General features: G+C 48.8%; 2 protein-coding genes and 1 non-coding gene across 5 annotated transcripts in view; all 3 read left to right on the top strand.

Moving 5' to 3' along the window:
• Positions 1-8,565, top strand: part of RTF2 (replication termination factor 2) — a 42,058-nt gene extending 33,493 nt beyond the window's left edge. The window contains exons 6-9 of one of the 2 annotated variants that reach the window (XM_057702483.1): positions 3,653-3,766; positions 6,707-6,761; positions 6,869-6,964; positions 7,897-8,565. In XM_057702483.1, the coding sequence (XP_057558466.1) occupies positions 3,653-3,766; positions 6,707-6,761; positions 6,869-6,964; positions 7,897-8,075 (444 nt within the window). In that variant the 3' untranslated portion in view covers positions 8,076-8,565. The remainder of the gene's footprint in view (positions 1-3,652; positions 3,767-6,706; positions 6,762-6,868; positions 6,965-7,896) is intronic. The other variant, XM_057702484.1, reaches the window with a different exon arrangement.
• Positions 8,566-10,343: 1,778 nt separating this feature from the next.
• Positions 10,344-12,190, top strand: LOC130833795 (protein FAM209-like). 2 transcript variants are annotated; one of them, XM_057703830.1, is made up of 2 exons: positions 10,344-10,912; positions 11,844-12,190. In XM_057703830.1, exons 1-2 carry the CDS (start codon positions 10,664-10,666, stop codon positions 12,108-12,110), a joined length of 516 nt encoding a protein of 171 aa, XP_057559813.1. In that variant the 5' UTR covers positions 10,344-10,663; the 3' UTR covers positions 12,111-12,190. The 2 variants fall into 2 exon arrangements, with proteins under 2 accessions (XP_057559813.1, XP_057559814.1); XM_057703831.1 differs by having other exon boundaries at positions 10,664-10,912; positions 11,847-12,110.
• A 1,375-nt stretch (positions 12,191-13,565) lies between these two features.
• Positions 13,566-13,640, top strand: TRNAE-UUC (transfer RNA glutamic acid (anticodon UUC)). Its single transcript has one exon. It is a non-coding gene; the product is annotated as a tRNA-Glu (tRNA).
• Positions 13,641-16,826: the final 3,186 nt, after the last annotated feature.

Raw genomic sequence — 16,826 nt, 5'->3', positions numbered from 1 at the left:
ACTGAAAATAAATATATGATTCAACTGTACGGTCACAGTGCACGTAGGAAAATGCATTCACAGGGAAACGTGGGTGTTTTTCTACTTTGTGTCGGTGTCACTTTTATAAGCAAAGAGAGGGTCAGTCCCTTTGGGCCGGCTGTGCCTTTGCAGCAGCCCCCCTTTCTAAAGTGACCCCCGTCCTGTAGTCCACGGAGAAGAGCCCCAGTCTGGCAGCTGACATCGTGGCAGAAACCTGCTTCCTGCCCTGGTTTTACTCGCCCCAGGGACGGGCCGCTCCACCCAGGGCCCTGGGGTCCAGCAGAAGCCTGCCGAGGGCAGCCCCCGTCACCCCAGAGCAAGTGGCAGGGGCTGCCCACTCAGGTCCAGGCAGTTGAGGCCTTGAGGGGGTGGGTTTGGTATTAGTGAATCTTTTGATTCTTGGAGACAAAGAGCAAGCTGTCTCGAGTTTTAATGTGAGAGGTTCCCAACTTGGTGTTAGTGGCTCATTCAACTCTAGGAATACAGCGTGGGTGCAACACAGCACAGCAGTAGGCAGAACAGGGCCCACCGTCACACGTAGACCACTGAACAGTCCTGTGCAGGGAGGGAGACTGCGGACTGGTGACGTGATCGATCCGAACTGAGCAGCAAAGAGAGGTGGAAAGAGGCGCAGAAAGCCCACGGCGGGGGGTGGGGGAGGCGGATGAGGGCTGTGATGGAGCAAGGGGAGCGGACGTGCTCGGGAGCCCGGCCCTAGGCCCCACGGGGCCTTATCTACCACCTGATTCTGTTCCTGCAGATTCCTTTTTCATTCTCTCTCCAAGGAGGACACCCTCCAGGGGAAGGCTCTGCGCAAATCTCCCATAGCCCAAGGCTGCGGGGGTGGGGTGGGGAGCTGTTCCCCTCCCCTTGCCTCCTGGCATCCCTGTTGTCCAGAGGCCGCCCTGGCCATATGCTGGCCGAGACACACCCTCTCATGGTGCATAGAATTCCTCTCTGTGGCACCAACCTCAGGCTTTGTGGATCAAAGGAATATCTTTTCAGTCAAGAAAACTTACCAGACTCACCTTAGAAAAGGAGCTGACTTTGACCTGAAGCTATGGGTTTTAGACACAGAACCACAATAAATAACCCAGCTAAGGCAGCAGACCGTGACCGGCTCCTCTGTGTGTTAGGAGATGCTGGGAGAGCTTTGGCAACTTTTAAGAAAAAGAGCACTTGCGTGTCTTTTCTTGTGTTTTCTATCAAAGAGATTCTTGGCCTGGACTCGGCATGCAGCTGTCCTCATGGCCCAGGTGTGTCCAGTGGTCTAGCAGAGATCTGTAGCCCTCTGATGCTAAGGGACAGAGACCCAGGCAGAGTCTAGAGGAATCTGAGTGAGGCTTCCTTCTGCTTTCTCCCTTCCACAAGGGGGCACACCTCCCAGCAAGGAAAATGCAGCAACATGTACTGTCATCCCTCCCTGTCAGGCTGGGGGATTGGTCCAGGACCCCTGCATATACCGAAATCCGCAGATGCTCAAGTCCTGTATATAAAATGGTGTAGCATTTGCATGTAACTGACACCCATCTTCCCATATACTTTAAATCATCTTCAGGTTACTTAAAATACCTAATATAGGGCTTCCTAGGTGGCGCAGTGGTTAAGAATCTGCCTGCCAATGCAGAGGACATGGGTTCGATCCCTGCTCCAGGAAGATCCCATATGCCACGGAGCAACTAAGCCCGTGTGCCCAAAAAAAAACCTAAAATAATGTAAATGCTGTGTAAATAGCTGTAAATATAGTGTAAACGTTATGTAAACAGTTGCCACCCTACAGTAGTGTGCATCAATTATTCATCTAGTATTCAGGTGTTGCTTTTTGGAACTTTCTGGAAAATTGTTTCTTCCCACATATTTTCTATCTGAAGTTGGTTGAATCCATGGATGAGGAGCTCAGGGTATGTGGTGCTTCTGCCTGGGGAAGCTAGTTAGAGACCTGGTGCTGAGGGCTGTGTCTCGGAGCTCCATCTGTGTGGACACAGGTAGCTCCGCTACAGGAAAATGCAAAACCGCAACAGTAGCTGATGATGGTTGAGTGCTCCGTGCCCAGCTCTGGGTTCTATTCCTTACAGTGTTACCCTTAATTCTGGCCTCAGCCTGATCACGCTGGGAGTTCAGTTTATCCCCATTTAACAGATGTGGTAACTGAGGCCAAGGTCTAGGCAGAGGGACTCTGGAGAACCCACAGGAAGAAGGAAACAGACTCGACACGGAGGCTGCTCAAACCCTGTCCTCAGCAGGGCTGGCTCCCCAGGGCACAACTGAACATGCAGATCCCTGTGGGGACGACAGTGGCAGCTGCAGCCCAGGAAGGAGCCGAAATGCAGCTGTGCCTCCGGAATGTTCCTTCCCCTCGCCTGCTGGGATTCAGCCCGTTTACCCTAATTGGCCAACTTCTGAAACTCTAGAACGGTGGTTCTCACAGCCTGGTTCCCCTACAGGCAGCATCTGCAAGACCTGGGAATACATTGGAAATGCGAGTTAACCGGGTCCCACCCTAGAATTCCTGAGTCGGAAACTGGCAGTGGGGCCCAGGGATCCCCCAGGAGATTCTGATGTGAGGTCAAGGTTGTAGACCTCTGTCTGGAATGTGCGATCCCCTGGCCTCTTCCCTTTTAGCCTTGGCTCAGCTGTCATCAGATGAGTCAGCAGTAGCTGCTCAGTAAGTGCTGTTAGTGATTCCTTAAACGAACATTTCCTCAAGGTCCGCCCCGTGCTTAGGTCTTTGCATGGGGCCCCTGCTCCTGTGCACCTGGAGGTCAGGTCCAATGGGGGGACCTGTAAGCAAGGAGGCCCAACACAATTAGGAAGTGGGAGGAGCCCTCCAGAAATTCAAGTTCGCGACACCAGCCCAGGGCCAGTCTGTCCAGCCTGGCAGGCAGGCCTGCTATACTAACTGTACACGGACACTTCCCAAGCAGGGATCGGGCTCAGACGCTGGCCAAGCCAAGGTGCAGGCAGGGAAGCAACAGGAATTTCCCAGGAGCCTGAGGACCAGTGGTTGGGCTGAGAGTGAGGGTCTGAGGGCAGCTGCTCTCCACGTGGTGACGGTGTTGCAGAAAAGAACTGATCCCACGAGAAACCAAGCACAACACTCAGAGAGTTGGAGAACTCAGGTTTATTGAGCCGGCGGACCCAGACGAGCTAACGCTCCAAAATTCTGGGGCCCCGTTTCAGGGGAGTCTTCTCCTTATATAGGTTAAAACATACAGCTATAATTGGTACAAACTGATTGGCTACAAATTACTATAGGTCACGGGCAGTTACAAAGCACAGGAGTTGCCATGGGTTACCCACATAGTAGGGGGTCCTAACAGGAACTTGTAGGAGCCGGACATTCCATTCCTATCAGGACTAAGGTCCCAATTTGCATTCTCACATTGGTTGCAGGTTGAAGTTAGGTCACTTAACAAGTCTGTGTGCAGCAAAGGGTCTCAAACAAAGGCTTGGGGTGGGTGCCTGAGAGCTAGACATTCTTCCCTTATCTGATCACTCTTAGTAATTCATTTTACTGTTTAACTGAGAGTGACGAGCAGGCCTTTGCAAGATAGAGAGTAAGAAATTACAAGTATGGAATTTTCAATTTCCTCATCAACGGAACCCGTCTTCGCTCTCTTGTCCTCTCCAGTGTGGGGCCTCCTTCCAGGAGGATGACGTCATTGTGCTCAACGGCACCAAGGAGGACGTGGAGACGCTGAAGAGGAGGATGGAGGAGAGAAGACTGCGTGTGAAGCTGGGAAAGGTACCGGAGTCCTGGGCTCTGTCCCTCACCTTCCCGCAGGTCCTGCCCAGCGTGGCCTCTGCTCCAGAGCCCATTGCAAACCCCCAGCTGCGCTGCTCGTGGCTGCTTCGGGGTTTGCGGTGATCGAGGCAGTTTTTATGACCAGAAGGGCCTGGGTGCTAGAAAGATTCCAGGTGGCTCGGCTGCAGCCTCACTGTTTTGGGCTGGGGGTCTGCTCTGTGCTCAGCTTCCTCATCAGTGAAGGGGGGGTGGTCATGCCACCTGCAGGGGATGGACATGGGCAGGAGGGTGGAAAAGATTAGGCCTGTGAAGCTCACACAGAGTGCAGCCCGAGGACACGGCAGCCACCACGAGTGCCGCACGGGCACTGAGTATAAGAGGGTGTGCGCTTGGTGTCATACCTTGTAAAACTAAGAGGAGTGAAAGTCACTCCACCGCCCCCGCCCCCAGCACCTGTGAAGAGCCCCTGCGACCCGGGTTTGAAAGTCCTGGAGGTCTAGGGGGAGCCGGGGGCCTGCATTTCCTCCCCGCTCCTGAAATGCAGATGTAGGTGCCCCCCAACACACACACACACACACACACACACACACACACACACCGCCCCTGCGCTTCCAGGAGTGAGGAGCCAAGCAGCCTTCCCACAGCGGGAGCCCCCGGCCTGGCTGTCCTGAGCCTCCACGGCCCTGGTTTCGAGTGGCGCCCCTCGATGCCGGCAGCCGACGCCCTGGGTGGGGGTGCGGGGTGGAGGCTCCGTCCTGCGCCCCAGGTTTAGAAGCACCTTCCACAAGCAGTGGAGTCAGTGCTTAGGGGCCTGACATGGTGAGCAGGCCCGGAGCATCAGTGTGACATCAGCTCTGGATCCAGCAGTAACACATGTGCTTTCTTGAGTGCCTACAAGTGAGAGCTGTGGTCCTCTTTTCATTCCTTAAAGAAAAAGTCTTTGTGGTACAGCGGGAAATTGGCACCACATTGTAAAGCAATTATACTCCAGTAAACATCTGAAGGAAAAAAAAAGTTAGGTTCAGGGTAGACGTGGGACAAACTTCATGTCATCAGAACTAAAGCAAAAGAAATGCGTGAAGTGTTAGAAAGTTAGTTCCAGTATCCTGAGGACATGAAATTGTGAAGAAAAGTAGCCTGTCTGGTTTTGTGCTACTGGTGTGCTTTTACCAGTGATGTAACAATTAAAAATTTTTCAGGTTTTTCTTTTTTTTTAAATCATACCAGAGGGAAGTGCAGGACCATATCACCCTGGGATAATATATAATTCATGGTCATGAGGCTTTAAAAAGCTGAGAATGTGGTAGCAGTATTGTTATTATGTATGGGTCCAGAATGCTTAGAAAGAGCCAAACCATTTGCATTTCCTACTTTTATCGGTTCACTTAGGTAGAAAATAAATAGTGGTTCTGTAGTGCAAGGCATCGTGCCCACCTTTGTGATCAAATTCCGTGACGCGGTCTTGTACGAGGTTATTACAGCGTTTGTGAGAACTAAAGAGCCACTCTGTCATTTAAAGGGGTGAGTTCAGGTTTAGAAGTGAATGTATATACATATTTGTGCGTTCATTTTAAGTTAGTTTTCTAAATAGCTGTGATCTCATTATCATACAAGCAAAAAAAAAGAAAAAGAAATGGTTTAGAGATATTTTTGACAAAGGACATTTACCGCAGAGGATCTTCTTGTTCTTTGTTGCTACTGCCAATCAAGTTCAGTCTTTAAGATGCACAAAAGGGAAAAACTGTGTTCTGAAGGAAGCTCCTGGAGATGTTGGTGTGGTCATTAGCCTTCTTACTCTCGTGATTTTCTCCGCGGTCCCAGGCTTCCTGCCAAGTTGTTCGAAGCCCAGTGGAACTACCATGTCCCTCTCCGCAGAATACTCCCCGGACCTGCTGGGAATGCCTCCTAGAGACTGCTACCAGGAAACCAAAATATTTCCCAAATACACCCGCAGCTGGAAACAGGACGTAGTGTTTCCTGTCTAACGCTTACTGCGCGTGCTTTTCAGCTTCAGCTGTGAATGGAGGGCTTAGAAATCAGCAGTTTTCTGTCTTTTTTTTTTTTGGAAGGATGAGGCATTACCCTCACAGATTTGAATACATGTCTTGCATGTATGAAATGACCAGGATGTGTTTGTGTTTCGTACACATGTTACAAAGCACATTGCACGTATATGTCACAAGTTCAGGGCCACTGCCTGAGCAAGGTCTTGGATGTTTTCTAGCGATGGGAGCCTTCTGAACCGTTTCGGCTGCGTGTCTTTAGCGCCACCTTTCGCATACATAAGAAAATGGCATGTTCAAAGTAAATTTTCTGAGTGATCAGGGTCGTGTTGGTCCTGTGATTGGATCAGCTGTGTGGTTTTAGAATGGTTCCTTTCATTTCTTAAATTTTTGCTGACCAATTTAACTATTACGAGTGACAGAAGTCTAACAGAAGTAATCCAGAGTTGAGGAGAATTGGCTAAAGTGTTCTTCAGTACAGCCCTCGAGTCCTTATAGTTAAATACACAAATGTCAGAGCCGTTCGACCACTCTGAAGAAGTCTTCCTGGGAAGGTTAAGATTCAGTGTGTGTTTATCCTGGCGGGACTTTGTTATCGTCCAGTTAACTGCTCTTTTGTGTGCACTCGCCACCGTCAGCACTGACCGTTATCCCTGAAACCTGTCCTCATTCACATTTTCTGAGGGCGTGGTTTTGGACTATAACTGTACAGCTGAGCAGATCTCTGCAGACGTGTCATGTGTTAGGCAGGAGTGCACGGCTGGAGACACGTGGGGAGGCCCGGGGTTTGGGGCGGAGGTCAGAGTCGTCTTCACAGGGAGCCCTGCCCCAAGTGTCGCGTGTCGGCCTCTCGCTGGGCTCCCAGGCTGGCAGTGCCACACTGACCCAGACATCAGCGAATCCAAGCACATGTCCACCCTCCCCTTTCTTTTCACAGAAAACAAGGAAACCCAAGGCGGCAGAGTCTGTCTCAAAATCTGACATCAGTGAAGGTGAGACGCTAAAAGAGGTCCTTATTTTAGCAAAAATAAGGCCATAGGCCTGTTTCCTAAATAAGTTTCTGATTTTATTTTGTTTTGCTTACTTTGTTTTTTCACAGAAGCCCCAGGGCCGTCAAAAATGAAGACAGGGAAGCCCGAAGAAGCCAGCCTTGAGTCTCGAGAGAAGAAAACCAACTCGACTCCCAAAAGTGCAGGTGGGTCCTATTGAAACGGCAGTGGGCGCTTAGACAGCTAGGAACCCGCGTGGTTATGTCACGGTTTTGTTGGAGCAAATTTGAAAACTCAAGCTTGTCCTAATTGTGTCTCTAAATAATTCACTGAGCTCTCTTGGAGGGGAACTAAGAAACAGTTGATTCCCTTCAGAGCAGGAGCCCTGTCGGGGTGGAAGGGGTTTGGGCACAAATGCCAGTTAGTTGTCCTGATTTCCTGAGGAGTCTACACTTGGGGCCAGGCTAACAAGGGGCGCGGAGACCTGACTCACATCCCGTAATTTTTTTTTTTAAGAACTTTTATTGAGATATAGTTGATGTGCAATAAACTGCATGTATTTAAAGTGTACAATTTGATTTTTTTTTTTTTTGTATTAGTAAGACATTCCCTAGTTTAAGGCTGGGGTTCTCTGTGCACCACGCGTGCACTTGAGCCAGCCTTCCTCCACCTGCCTCTTGCCCAAGAGCCATTTGATGGATAGTCCAGAATTTAGTGCATTTCTCCCGAAACTTACTGCCTTTAACAAAGTAAGTAGTATTTATTTCACAAAGAAGAAAAGCACAGGTTGATTAGGTAAAGGAGCGAGTAATCTTGTGTCGTAAACGGCCCCCTGTTCTTGGGTTCCAGTCCCCCCACACACGTCAGCCTCCTGGCCTCGGGATCCAATGCATGTCATCCCTGGAGCTGGGACCAGTGCCGAGACTATAGCAAGTAGTGATTAGTGTGACTTTCAGTGGCAGATTCAACTATAGTAGTTTCGTTTGTTTTTAGGATTTGGGGATTGAGATAACATATTTCAACCTTCATCCCCAGAAAGGAGGAGGGAGATGCCTGGGATTAGTGAACTTTTGGGAGTGGGACGTTTGGAATGATCTGTAGTCCCAGCCTTAAAGTTTTGGGCTTTTCATTTTTCCAGCAGCACTTGGGAGCTCGTCTGGAAAAGCCGGGAAGCCTCCGTGTGGCGCCGTGAAGAGGTCCATCGCCGACAGCGAAGAGTCGGAAGCGTACAAGTCCCTTTTCACGACCCACAGCTCCGCCAAGCGCTCCAAGGAAGAGTCGGCCCACTGGGTCACCCACACGTCCTACTGCTTCTGAGGCCCGGGGTGCAGCCTCAGCTGCGCCCTGCTCGTCCCCCTGCAGCGCGGAGGCTCGAGCTGCGTGGGAGGGCACGGGGCGGGGGGGGGGGGACTAGGTGACCCTGCGGGCCCCACCCGTCACCCTCCCCGCCGCCTCTGCCCCGGGAGCACCTGGACTTTCCCACGGCCCCGAAAGCGTGTTGGCCTCACTATTTATGCTTAAAATCATTAAAGACTCCAGAATCCTCCTGGGTGGGTGGTTGGCTCATTTCGACTAAAATTCTCATGGTTTTGCTGCCAACGGTTAATTAATTAAATAAGCCAAGTGAAACTGAACTTGAGAAGGGATGGGTTTCACGTGCGTTCCACCTGCAGGGCTGTGGGAGGAAGCGTCTGGGTGCCAGAGAGGAGACCTCGGGGGCTTTCCTTGCTTTATCTCTTTGACGAGAGAGGAGATTTAGTTGGGCACCTGATGATTTGGTACAAAAATAAAGTAAGTCTGAAGTCTGCTTTTTCTCTCATCTTTGTATTTTTTTCTTTCTTCCCCTAATGTTTGAGTAAGAAAATTGCAGCCATTGCATTGATCATATCAGTTCCACTTTCTCTCTCAGCAGAAGGTTATAAAGGGGAAAAACGTACATGAAATTGGTGTGTCTTCTCCGTAAAGTGTGTTGAAGTTAATAGTGAAACTCTCCTGTGAGACTTAAGAATTAGGGACATCCAGGTTCAACACTGCCTCCTGGACACAGTCATATTATTGAGAGGATTCTTTATACCAGATCCAGGGCACTGGTTTCCATTAAAAAAGCAGGCAAAAGAAACACAACAGTGTAAATCAACGATACTTGAGTAAAATAAAATTTTTTAAAAAGCGGGCAGAGGACCTGGGAGAGGAAGGTCGGAGGTGGGAGGGAGCATCCTTGGAGGGAGGTTTGGTGGTGGGGGCAGGCTGGAGAGAGGCACCCAGCGGCTCTGTCCCACGTCCGCTGCCTCGATGGGGTGGGAAGTTGGACCCAAGAACGTGTTGACATTGTGAACATAGAAGCATTTTAATTGGAATTATATTAACATTGGTGAATTTTTGTTGTGGACTTTCCAGAACAAACCTGAAAATTGTCTGTTTTCTTTCCCAGATCACCATTTATATACATTTACATGCAGATAAGGCTGGTTATAATAGCCCTTCCTATTTCCTAACCAACCCTTGGGTCTCGCAGCCCCGTAAGCCCCGCGCAGTTGCCCTCCAGCCAGGAGCCCCACCCCCACCCCGAAGCTGGGGACATGTGTACTGCGGGCCGTCTGTCCTGCTCCGTCCGACTAGAACTTCTTCGCTTGACGTGGTTAGAGGCACAGTGCAGGCACCCAGTGGACCCTTGGTTACATTCAGCAGGAGGCTTTATTCCTGGGGAAGAGGTGTGAATCAGATTGACCCATCGGAACAAGTACAAGCCCTGTGTTCCATTAGTCGGAACTTCTTGTTGCATGGCATCTTCAGAAACCGATGGTTCCCGGTGCACTGGCCAGTGAGCCTGGCTGTACTCCTGGCAGTGGCCTCCGCCCTCCTGAGGGCTGTGCCGCTCTCACCTGCCTGGATGTCAGCCCCTTGCCCCCCACCTCTCACCCAGCGCCTCCTGATCATCCCTCACATTCCACCCAAGTGTCTTTTTCAGGAAAGCCTTCCTGCCTGAACTAACCTAGAGCCACCCCCTTGTGCTCTCTTAAAGCTCTCTGTTCTTATCACAGTTTTTTTTTTTTTTTTTTGGCTGTGCCGTGCAGCATGTGGGATCTTAGTTCCACAGCCAGGGATGGAACCCGTGCCCCCTGCATTGGCAGTGTGGAGTCTTAACCCGTGGGCCACCAGGGAAGTCCCCTTATCACAATTTTAATGAAATAAATGATACTTTTAATTAACCCAGGCATTGCACACACAGTCAGTGACTGTAAGTGTGAGGCGATGCGGAGCGGTGGGGACTGTGGAGGGAACGTGGCCACCTAGAGGGGCGGTTCCTACTCGGCTGCAGCAGAGAGGGGCCGCGTGTTATCAGATCTTCCATACTTTCAAAGGAAACTAGAAATTTGGCCTTTTTAAGTGAAGCCCTCCCCCTGCCCACCAGACATTTAAATATTGGCAAATAATCATTTTCAGAAACAACGTAGGCCAAACAAAACACACCAGTTGCTCCTAGTTTGTAGCCTCTGGTTTAAAATCCTTCTTTCCCACTCGGCTCTCAGCTCCACAGGGGCACATGCCGGGTCTGCTCTGCTCACCCTAACGTCTGGAGTCAACAAACAAAAACAAAAATAGATGGACTCTCCCAGTAAAGCACGGGGGTCAGAAAGAACATACTGGCGAGGAGATGGCCTTCTATCACTCCCGTATCTTTTTTATTGCTCGCTGGAAATTTCGCCATTTCCCTTTAAGCCCTACTCCCAGGTGACCCCTGCGAGCCTCTTTATCCTCTGCCCTGAAGTCATCACAATGGCCAGAGCTGGTTATGACTCGGGGCCTCTGTGACATCACCAACGGCCCAGCTCTAGTCTCCAGTCTCCAGGTGCGAGGGCAGACCAGCCCACCATGAGCCACTTCCTCCCCCGTCTCTGCTCACCATGCGGACACTGAAATGGTTCCTGTTCTTGCCTCTGTGCCTCTCCTGCGGCTATGCCTTTATGTTTTCTTCTCTGAGAGATAAAGCCAAAGAACCCCAGGGGAAGGTGCCTTGCGGAGGGCACTATCGAATTCGGCAGAATCTACCGGAGCATGCCCAAGGCTGGCTGGGCAGCAAGTGGCTCTGGCTGTTTTTTGTTGCTGTGCTGTATGTGATACTAAAGTTTCGAGGAGATAGTGAGAAGACTAAGGTAAGGATGGCTCCATGTACACCACACTGATTCCATCTCAGAAACCTCAGAGTCAGGGAAGCAGATGCTCTAGTTGTTACAGGCAAGACCGTTAAGTATAATGAGTTTGAATACAGAGTAGCTAGTCCTGGTCCTGAGAAACGCTGGCTAACTCATTTCCCTTCCCGTGTCCTCAGGGAAGACAATAGATCTTAACTCACAGAGGTTGGAACTCATAGTTGAAGGCCACCTTCTGCTTACTGGGCGACTGAAACCTTGCCTCAGTATTTATCCTGCTAAATCAGTTTTTTCAAGTTGAGGAGAGATTCAAGAACTTGGCGTGTTTCAGGTCAAAATTATTTACAAAGCCAGATTCTCTGCCCCTGATTCTTAATTTCCCTAGCGTTTGAATCATTACAAGTTGCTGAACTGAAGGGAAATGGTATCATTATGCCAAGTAAAGGAAAAGACCTGTCGTAAAGGCTCAGAGGTATAAAGAAGTAACAGCTTGTCCATAAAGTGGCTGAACAAGTCTGAGAAGGGGAAGGGAGAGAAATATGACGGCATGTTTGCTCCTGGACAGACCCAGCACTTCAGGATCCTGTATCCAAACTGATGGGAGCAGGGGTTTGGCAAACCTTTTCTGTAAAAGGCCAGATGGTCGATATTTTCAGCTTTGCAGCCCATTCAGTCTCTTGTCGTAAGGACCCAACTCTGCCATTTAAGCACGAAAACAGCCATAGACAGTATGCAAATAAATGAGTCTGGCTGTGTTCCAGTAAAACTTTATTAACAAAAACAGCTGGTGGGCCAGATTTGGCCATCGTTTGCCAATCCCAGGGCTAGCTCAATGCTAGAGCCAACTTCTCTTAGGTGAGCCCACCTCTCTTTGAATTGTGTCAAAACCAGCAACGTCAGCGACGTTATTCACCCTGAATGTCTTTCTTGACAGGAGCAGAAGAATCCTTCTGCCCTTCGAGGCTGTTCATTTCGCTCTCCAATAAAGAAGAATCAAAACGCTTCCCCCAACAAAGACTATGCATTCAATACCTTAACCCAACTCGAGATGGACCTTGTGAAATTCGTGTCCAAGGTGCGGAATCTGAAAGTCGCCATGGCAACCAGTGGTCACCTCAAGCTTCAGAACTTAGAGGTGCCTGCAGACCCACAGAATAATATTACAATATATGAGATATGGGGCGAAGAGGACTCCGAGTGAGTGGATTTGTGTGTCAGAGTAGGAGAGAAAAAGTTGAGTGTTGACAAACCGTACGCAAACTAATAAAACTATTCTGAAGATAAAGAATCCTTGAATTTGGGACCTTTGTCCTTTCTCTTTTTTTTTAAACTTGAAAGAAGAAAAAATGTGAGGCTAGTAGCCACAACCGTTACTGTTTTGTTTCTGCCTTCCTCACTTCCTCTAGAGCTGAGGGTGATGAGAAGTGCATGGACAGTGACATGAGCATAGGGTGACATTCTTGGCCACCGTGCCACGGCCCTTGTAGAATAAGGCTTGGAAACACTGTCTTACTCATCCTGTCTCGTGGGTCCCACGTATTGACTTTTTCTACTACAAAAGTAATAGTTACATGTGTCTAAGGGGATTTAAAAAAAAAAGAGTCAAACTATGTTTTTAATGTAATTTGGATATAGATGAGCTAACTGGGGTTCCCATATTGGTCAATATGAATGTTCTTTATGATACTTATTTAAAATCTGGGTGTTTTGGCATGTTCATGTGGCTGATGGAAACCTACACTTACTCCAGGCTGTTGTTAGCTCATGACCCCTAATCTAGGCCAGCCTGCTAGTTTTAGAGATGTGGAGGGAGTTCCCTGGTGCTGCAGTGGTGAAGACTTCACCTTCCAATGCAGGAGGTATGGGTTTGATTTGTGGTCAGGGAGCTGAGATTCCACATGCCTCATGGCCAAAAAACTGAAACATAAAACAGAAGTGATATTGTAACAAATGCAATAAAATATAAAGGCTTTAAAAAAAAATGGTCCACATCAAAAAAATCTTTAAAAGAAGAAAAAAAAAAAGAAAAGACCTGCACGTGCAGGCCTGGGCAGAGATGTCAGCTGTGGGAGACCATGGAAATACTCGTATTTCCACTTCAGTCCAAATTAAAGTGTGTGTGACTCTCCATCACCGTCCTTTCCGGCCACAGAGTTAATCCCCATGGTTGGGGCCCAGTCCTCGGGATCAGTTCCATGTATGTGTCAGGGAGAGACCTCAGATCAGAACCGCCCACCTGGTCATTGTTATGCTACCTTTGAAAAGTGGTCCTTGAACCCTTTTTGCCGTAACTTCAACTTCCAGGATGTGAAAAAACTGGAAGGAGCTGAGACACCTCTTTTGTGCCTTCTGGACTCTTTCTGGGTATTTTTAAGGAAATGGGACTATGTGAGTTATTTTCACAGCACATGCTGAAGAAATGCAGATAAGGAAAAAAGACTTTGGTTTTAACCGGTGATGTCAACATGGGGAACATTTTAGATTAGAATGGAGATAATCTGAAGGTTGCTGCACCATAGCTTACATGCCAGATCAGCCCACTGCCTGCTTTGGTGCAGCCCAGAGCTAATAATGGTTTTTATATTTTTGAACGGTTGAAAAAAATCAAATGATGAATCATATTTCATGATATGAAAACTACATGATATTTGGGAATTCCCTGGTGGTCCAATGGTTAGGACTTGGTGCTTTCACTGCCAAGGGCCTGGGTTCGATATCCCCAGTCAGGGAACTGAGATCTGACAAGCCACACGGAGCAGCCAAAAAAAAAAAAAATATATATATATATATATATATATATATATGAAATTCATATTTCAGTGCCCATAAGTAAATTTTTATTGGAACAGAGCTGCACCCATTGTTTACATATTGCATGGTTGTTTTTGAGCTCTGTGGCAGAGTGGAATTACTGCACAGAAATCGTATGGCCCACAAAGCTGAAAATATTTACTAACTAGCCCTTTACAGGAAAAGTTTGCCAATCCTAGTTTCTGCTAATCTTATTTTTATGTTAACAACCAGAGAAGGTGTTCATTGAGAACCGATGTATTCCATAACCTTCACAAACATCCCCTCTTTGTCTGATAGGCAAAAGTGTAATTTCATATATTTTTGTGTCTAGTTTTGTCCAGGGTACTACCAGCTAATCCTAAGAAAGAACGAAACATCAAAATGCTTTATAGCAAGTCAATCAAGGATATAAATTAGAACGAATTCTTCCGTGCAGTTGGATTTAGCAATTCCAATAAAGTAACGTCCCAAGTCTTTGCCTCGCCTAACACAGAGCTTTGTAGATCTTGGTGTTGCCTAGAAAACTGTGTTTCCTCACCCCGTCCATTTCGTGCAATATTTTCAGGCAAAAATGCGTTAGATACAGATGGAGGAGCCAGAGCACCACAGAGCTGCTCACCTCTGCAGCTGTCGGGTCAACTCAAACGCCGGGGTCAGTGCAGTCCGCTGTGACTCAGCAGGTGGTGGCTGCCGGATCACTGAGGTTGTCTACACCTGTCGTCTCCCTCAAAGGAGGTTCACTCGGGTGACTGGCAGAATTCGTAGCCAAGACCCTCTCCTGGGGGCCTGAAGAGGCCGCTGCCATATGTGAGATTTGGGTTGTGGGGCAGGGACGTGAAGGCAGCCTCTAGGATCTGAGAATGGTCCCCGGTCAGCAGCTAGAAAAGAACCCCAGAATCTCAGCCGTGCACCTGCAAGGACATGGGCTCCACCAGCAGCCAGTGGCCTGGAAGAGGCCCCCGAGTCAGAGGGGATGCTAGTGTGGTGAGACCCTGAGCAGAGGAGCCCACCAACCCAAACACAGAAACTGTGAGATAGTAAATGCGTGTTGTTTGAAGCCACTGTTTGTGGTAGGTTATTACACACCCCTAGAAAACCAATACAGCGCACGTACACACACCCACACCCACACCCACACACAAAATATTTCCATCTGCTGTTTCTGATGCCTCAGATGACACATCCAGGCTCCCTCTGACCTAGTCACCGGCCTCTGAACCAGGGGAATGGGACCAAAGGAGTGTCGGCAGAGGGTCAAGACAGGGGTGTCCTGCTCCTGGAAACCAGAGATTACAAACTGTTGTCTCAGGGACCAAACCTCCCCCCGCCCCGTCGTTTTTGTTTGACCCATAATCATATTTTCTAACATTTTATTCTGAAATCTGTAGATTCACGCGAAGTTGCAAAGGTAGCAGAGTATCTCCTTAGACCCTTCACCTAGTTTCCCCCAGTGGTTACATCTTATGTCACTTGAGTACAATCGCAGAACCAGGAGACGGAGAGGGACGTTGCAACATGTGGTGGGGGTGGGGGGGGGGGGTGGGGGGGAGTTCTGCGTTGTTTTATCCTGGGTGTGGATGTGTGGACCCACCATACACCATCCCAGCAGAGACCCCAACAGCCTCCCCCTCTGCCCCCACCCCCTGGCAACCACCGATCCGTTTCCGTCTCTATGATTTTTGTCCTTATGAGAATGTTATGTGAATGAACTCATACAGTGTGTGACCTTTTCTTTCTTTTTTTTAAATATTTATTTATTTGGCTGCTCTGGTTCTTAGTTGCGGCATGCAGGATCGAGTTCCCTGACCAGGGATCAAACCCGGGCCCCCTGCGTTGAGAGCGCAGAGTCTCAACCACTGGACCACCAGGGACGTCCCCTGCAGTGTGTGACCTTCGAGGTTGGCTGCTTTCACTGGACATGAGGCCCTTCAGATCCATCCAGGTAGTTTCATGTGCCAACGCTTCATGCCTGTCTGCTGCTGGGCCTGTGAAACCGTCGCCTGCTGGGGGGACGTTTTGGTCTTTTGTAGGTTTCGGTTACGATTACAGAGCTGCTGTGAAGAATGGCGTGCAGGTTTTTATGTGAACACGCGTTTTCATCTCTCAGGTGTAAATGTCCAGGATTACGATCGCTGACTCACATGGGAAGTGCATGTTTAGGCTTCCACTGATAGTCAAAGATTTAGAAAAAGATAGACCCAGGGGACTGGCGCTCTTTCCTCAGCCCCGCTGCCCAGATCCCAGGCCCTCCTCCCCTCCACGAAGCCCTGTAGTGATGTGATCAGAACCAAGCCTCTTTGGTTTCTGTTTCCTCCTTCCTGTATTTCTCTTGCACAAATAAACAGATATGTGTGTATTTTCTTATACCCCTTCTCTCTGATGTAAAGGATAGCGAGCTTTCCATATGTTCTGGGGCTTCGCTTTTCCCACGTAACAGAATGTCCTTGGAAATCCCTTCACACTGGCTCACGGCGGTCTTTGTCATTCCTTTTTCCTGCTTCGGAGTCTTCCATGGTGTTTGTTCAGCCTCTGTCTTATACGCGGACATTCAGGTAGTTTCCAATAGTTTGAAGTGACAGATGATGCAGTCAGTAACCTTGTACGTACAGATTTTTGTGTTGTCGGAGATGTATCTTCAGAGTAGACTCCTAGGAGAGGGCTTGGTGGGGAGAAAGGTAAGCTCACATGTAATTTTGTTAGGTATTGCTAAATTTCCCTCCAGCATGGTTGTGCCAACTCACGTTCTTATCAGGAATGCCAATACAGATCTTTTTTTAACGGATGTGTAGACAGCTGGCTGGGCACAGCTGCCTCAAACACCTGTCTTAAACGCTTTGCAGTTACTGAAGTTACTGAAGATTTCCACCAGGTGGCAGACAAAGCCCGTCGCAGGGAACAGCGCTCTCGTTTCCCAAAGATTTTGTTTTCAAGGGCTCTTGATAACAGTAACGTGTGAGTTGAAGTCAAAGCCGTCCTAACACTTCTATCACAGTTAGCAACTGGCATTCATTGTACTGGCAGTGATGACAACAGTACTTTTTATTAACAGTGAACATTTGTCGTTTGATGAGTTACTCATTCATTCAGTGCTCTCTTCCAGGCTCTGGGGATGAGATAAAAACAA

Source organism: Hippopotamus amphibius, chromosome 12 (assembly GCF_030028045.1).
Source record: "Hippopotamus amphibius kiboko isolate mHipAmp2 chromosome 12, mHipAmp2.hap2, whole genome shotgun sequence".
Taxonomy (NCBI): Eukaryota; Metazoa; Chordata; class Mammalia; order Artiodactyla; family Hippopotamidae; genus Hippopotamus; species Hippopotamus amphibius.
The sequence above is the reverse complement of the archived record's forward strand: the minus strand, read 5'-3'. Positions and strand labels throughout refer to the sequence as shown.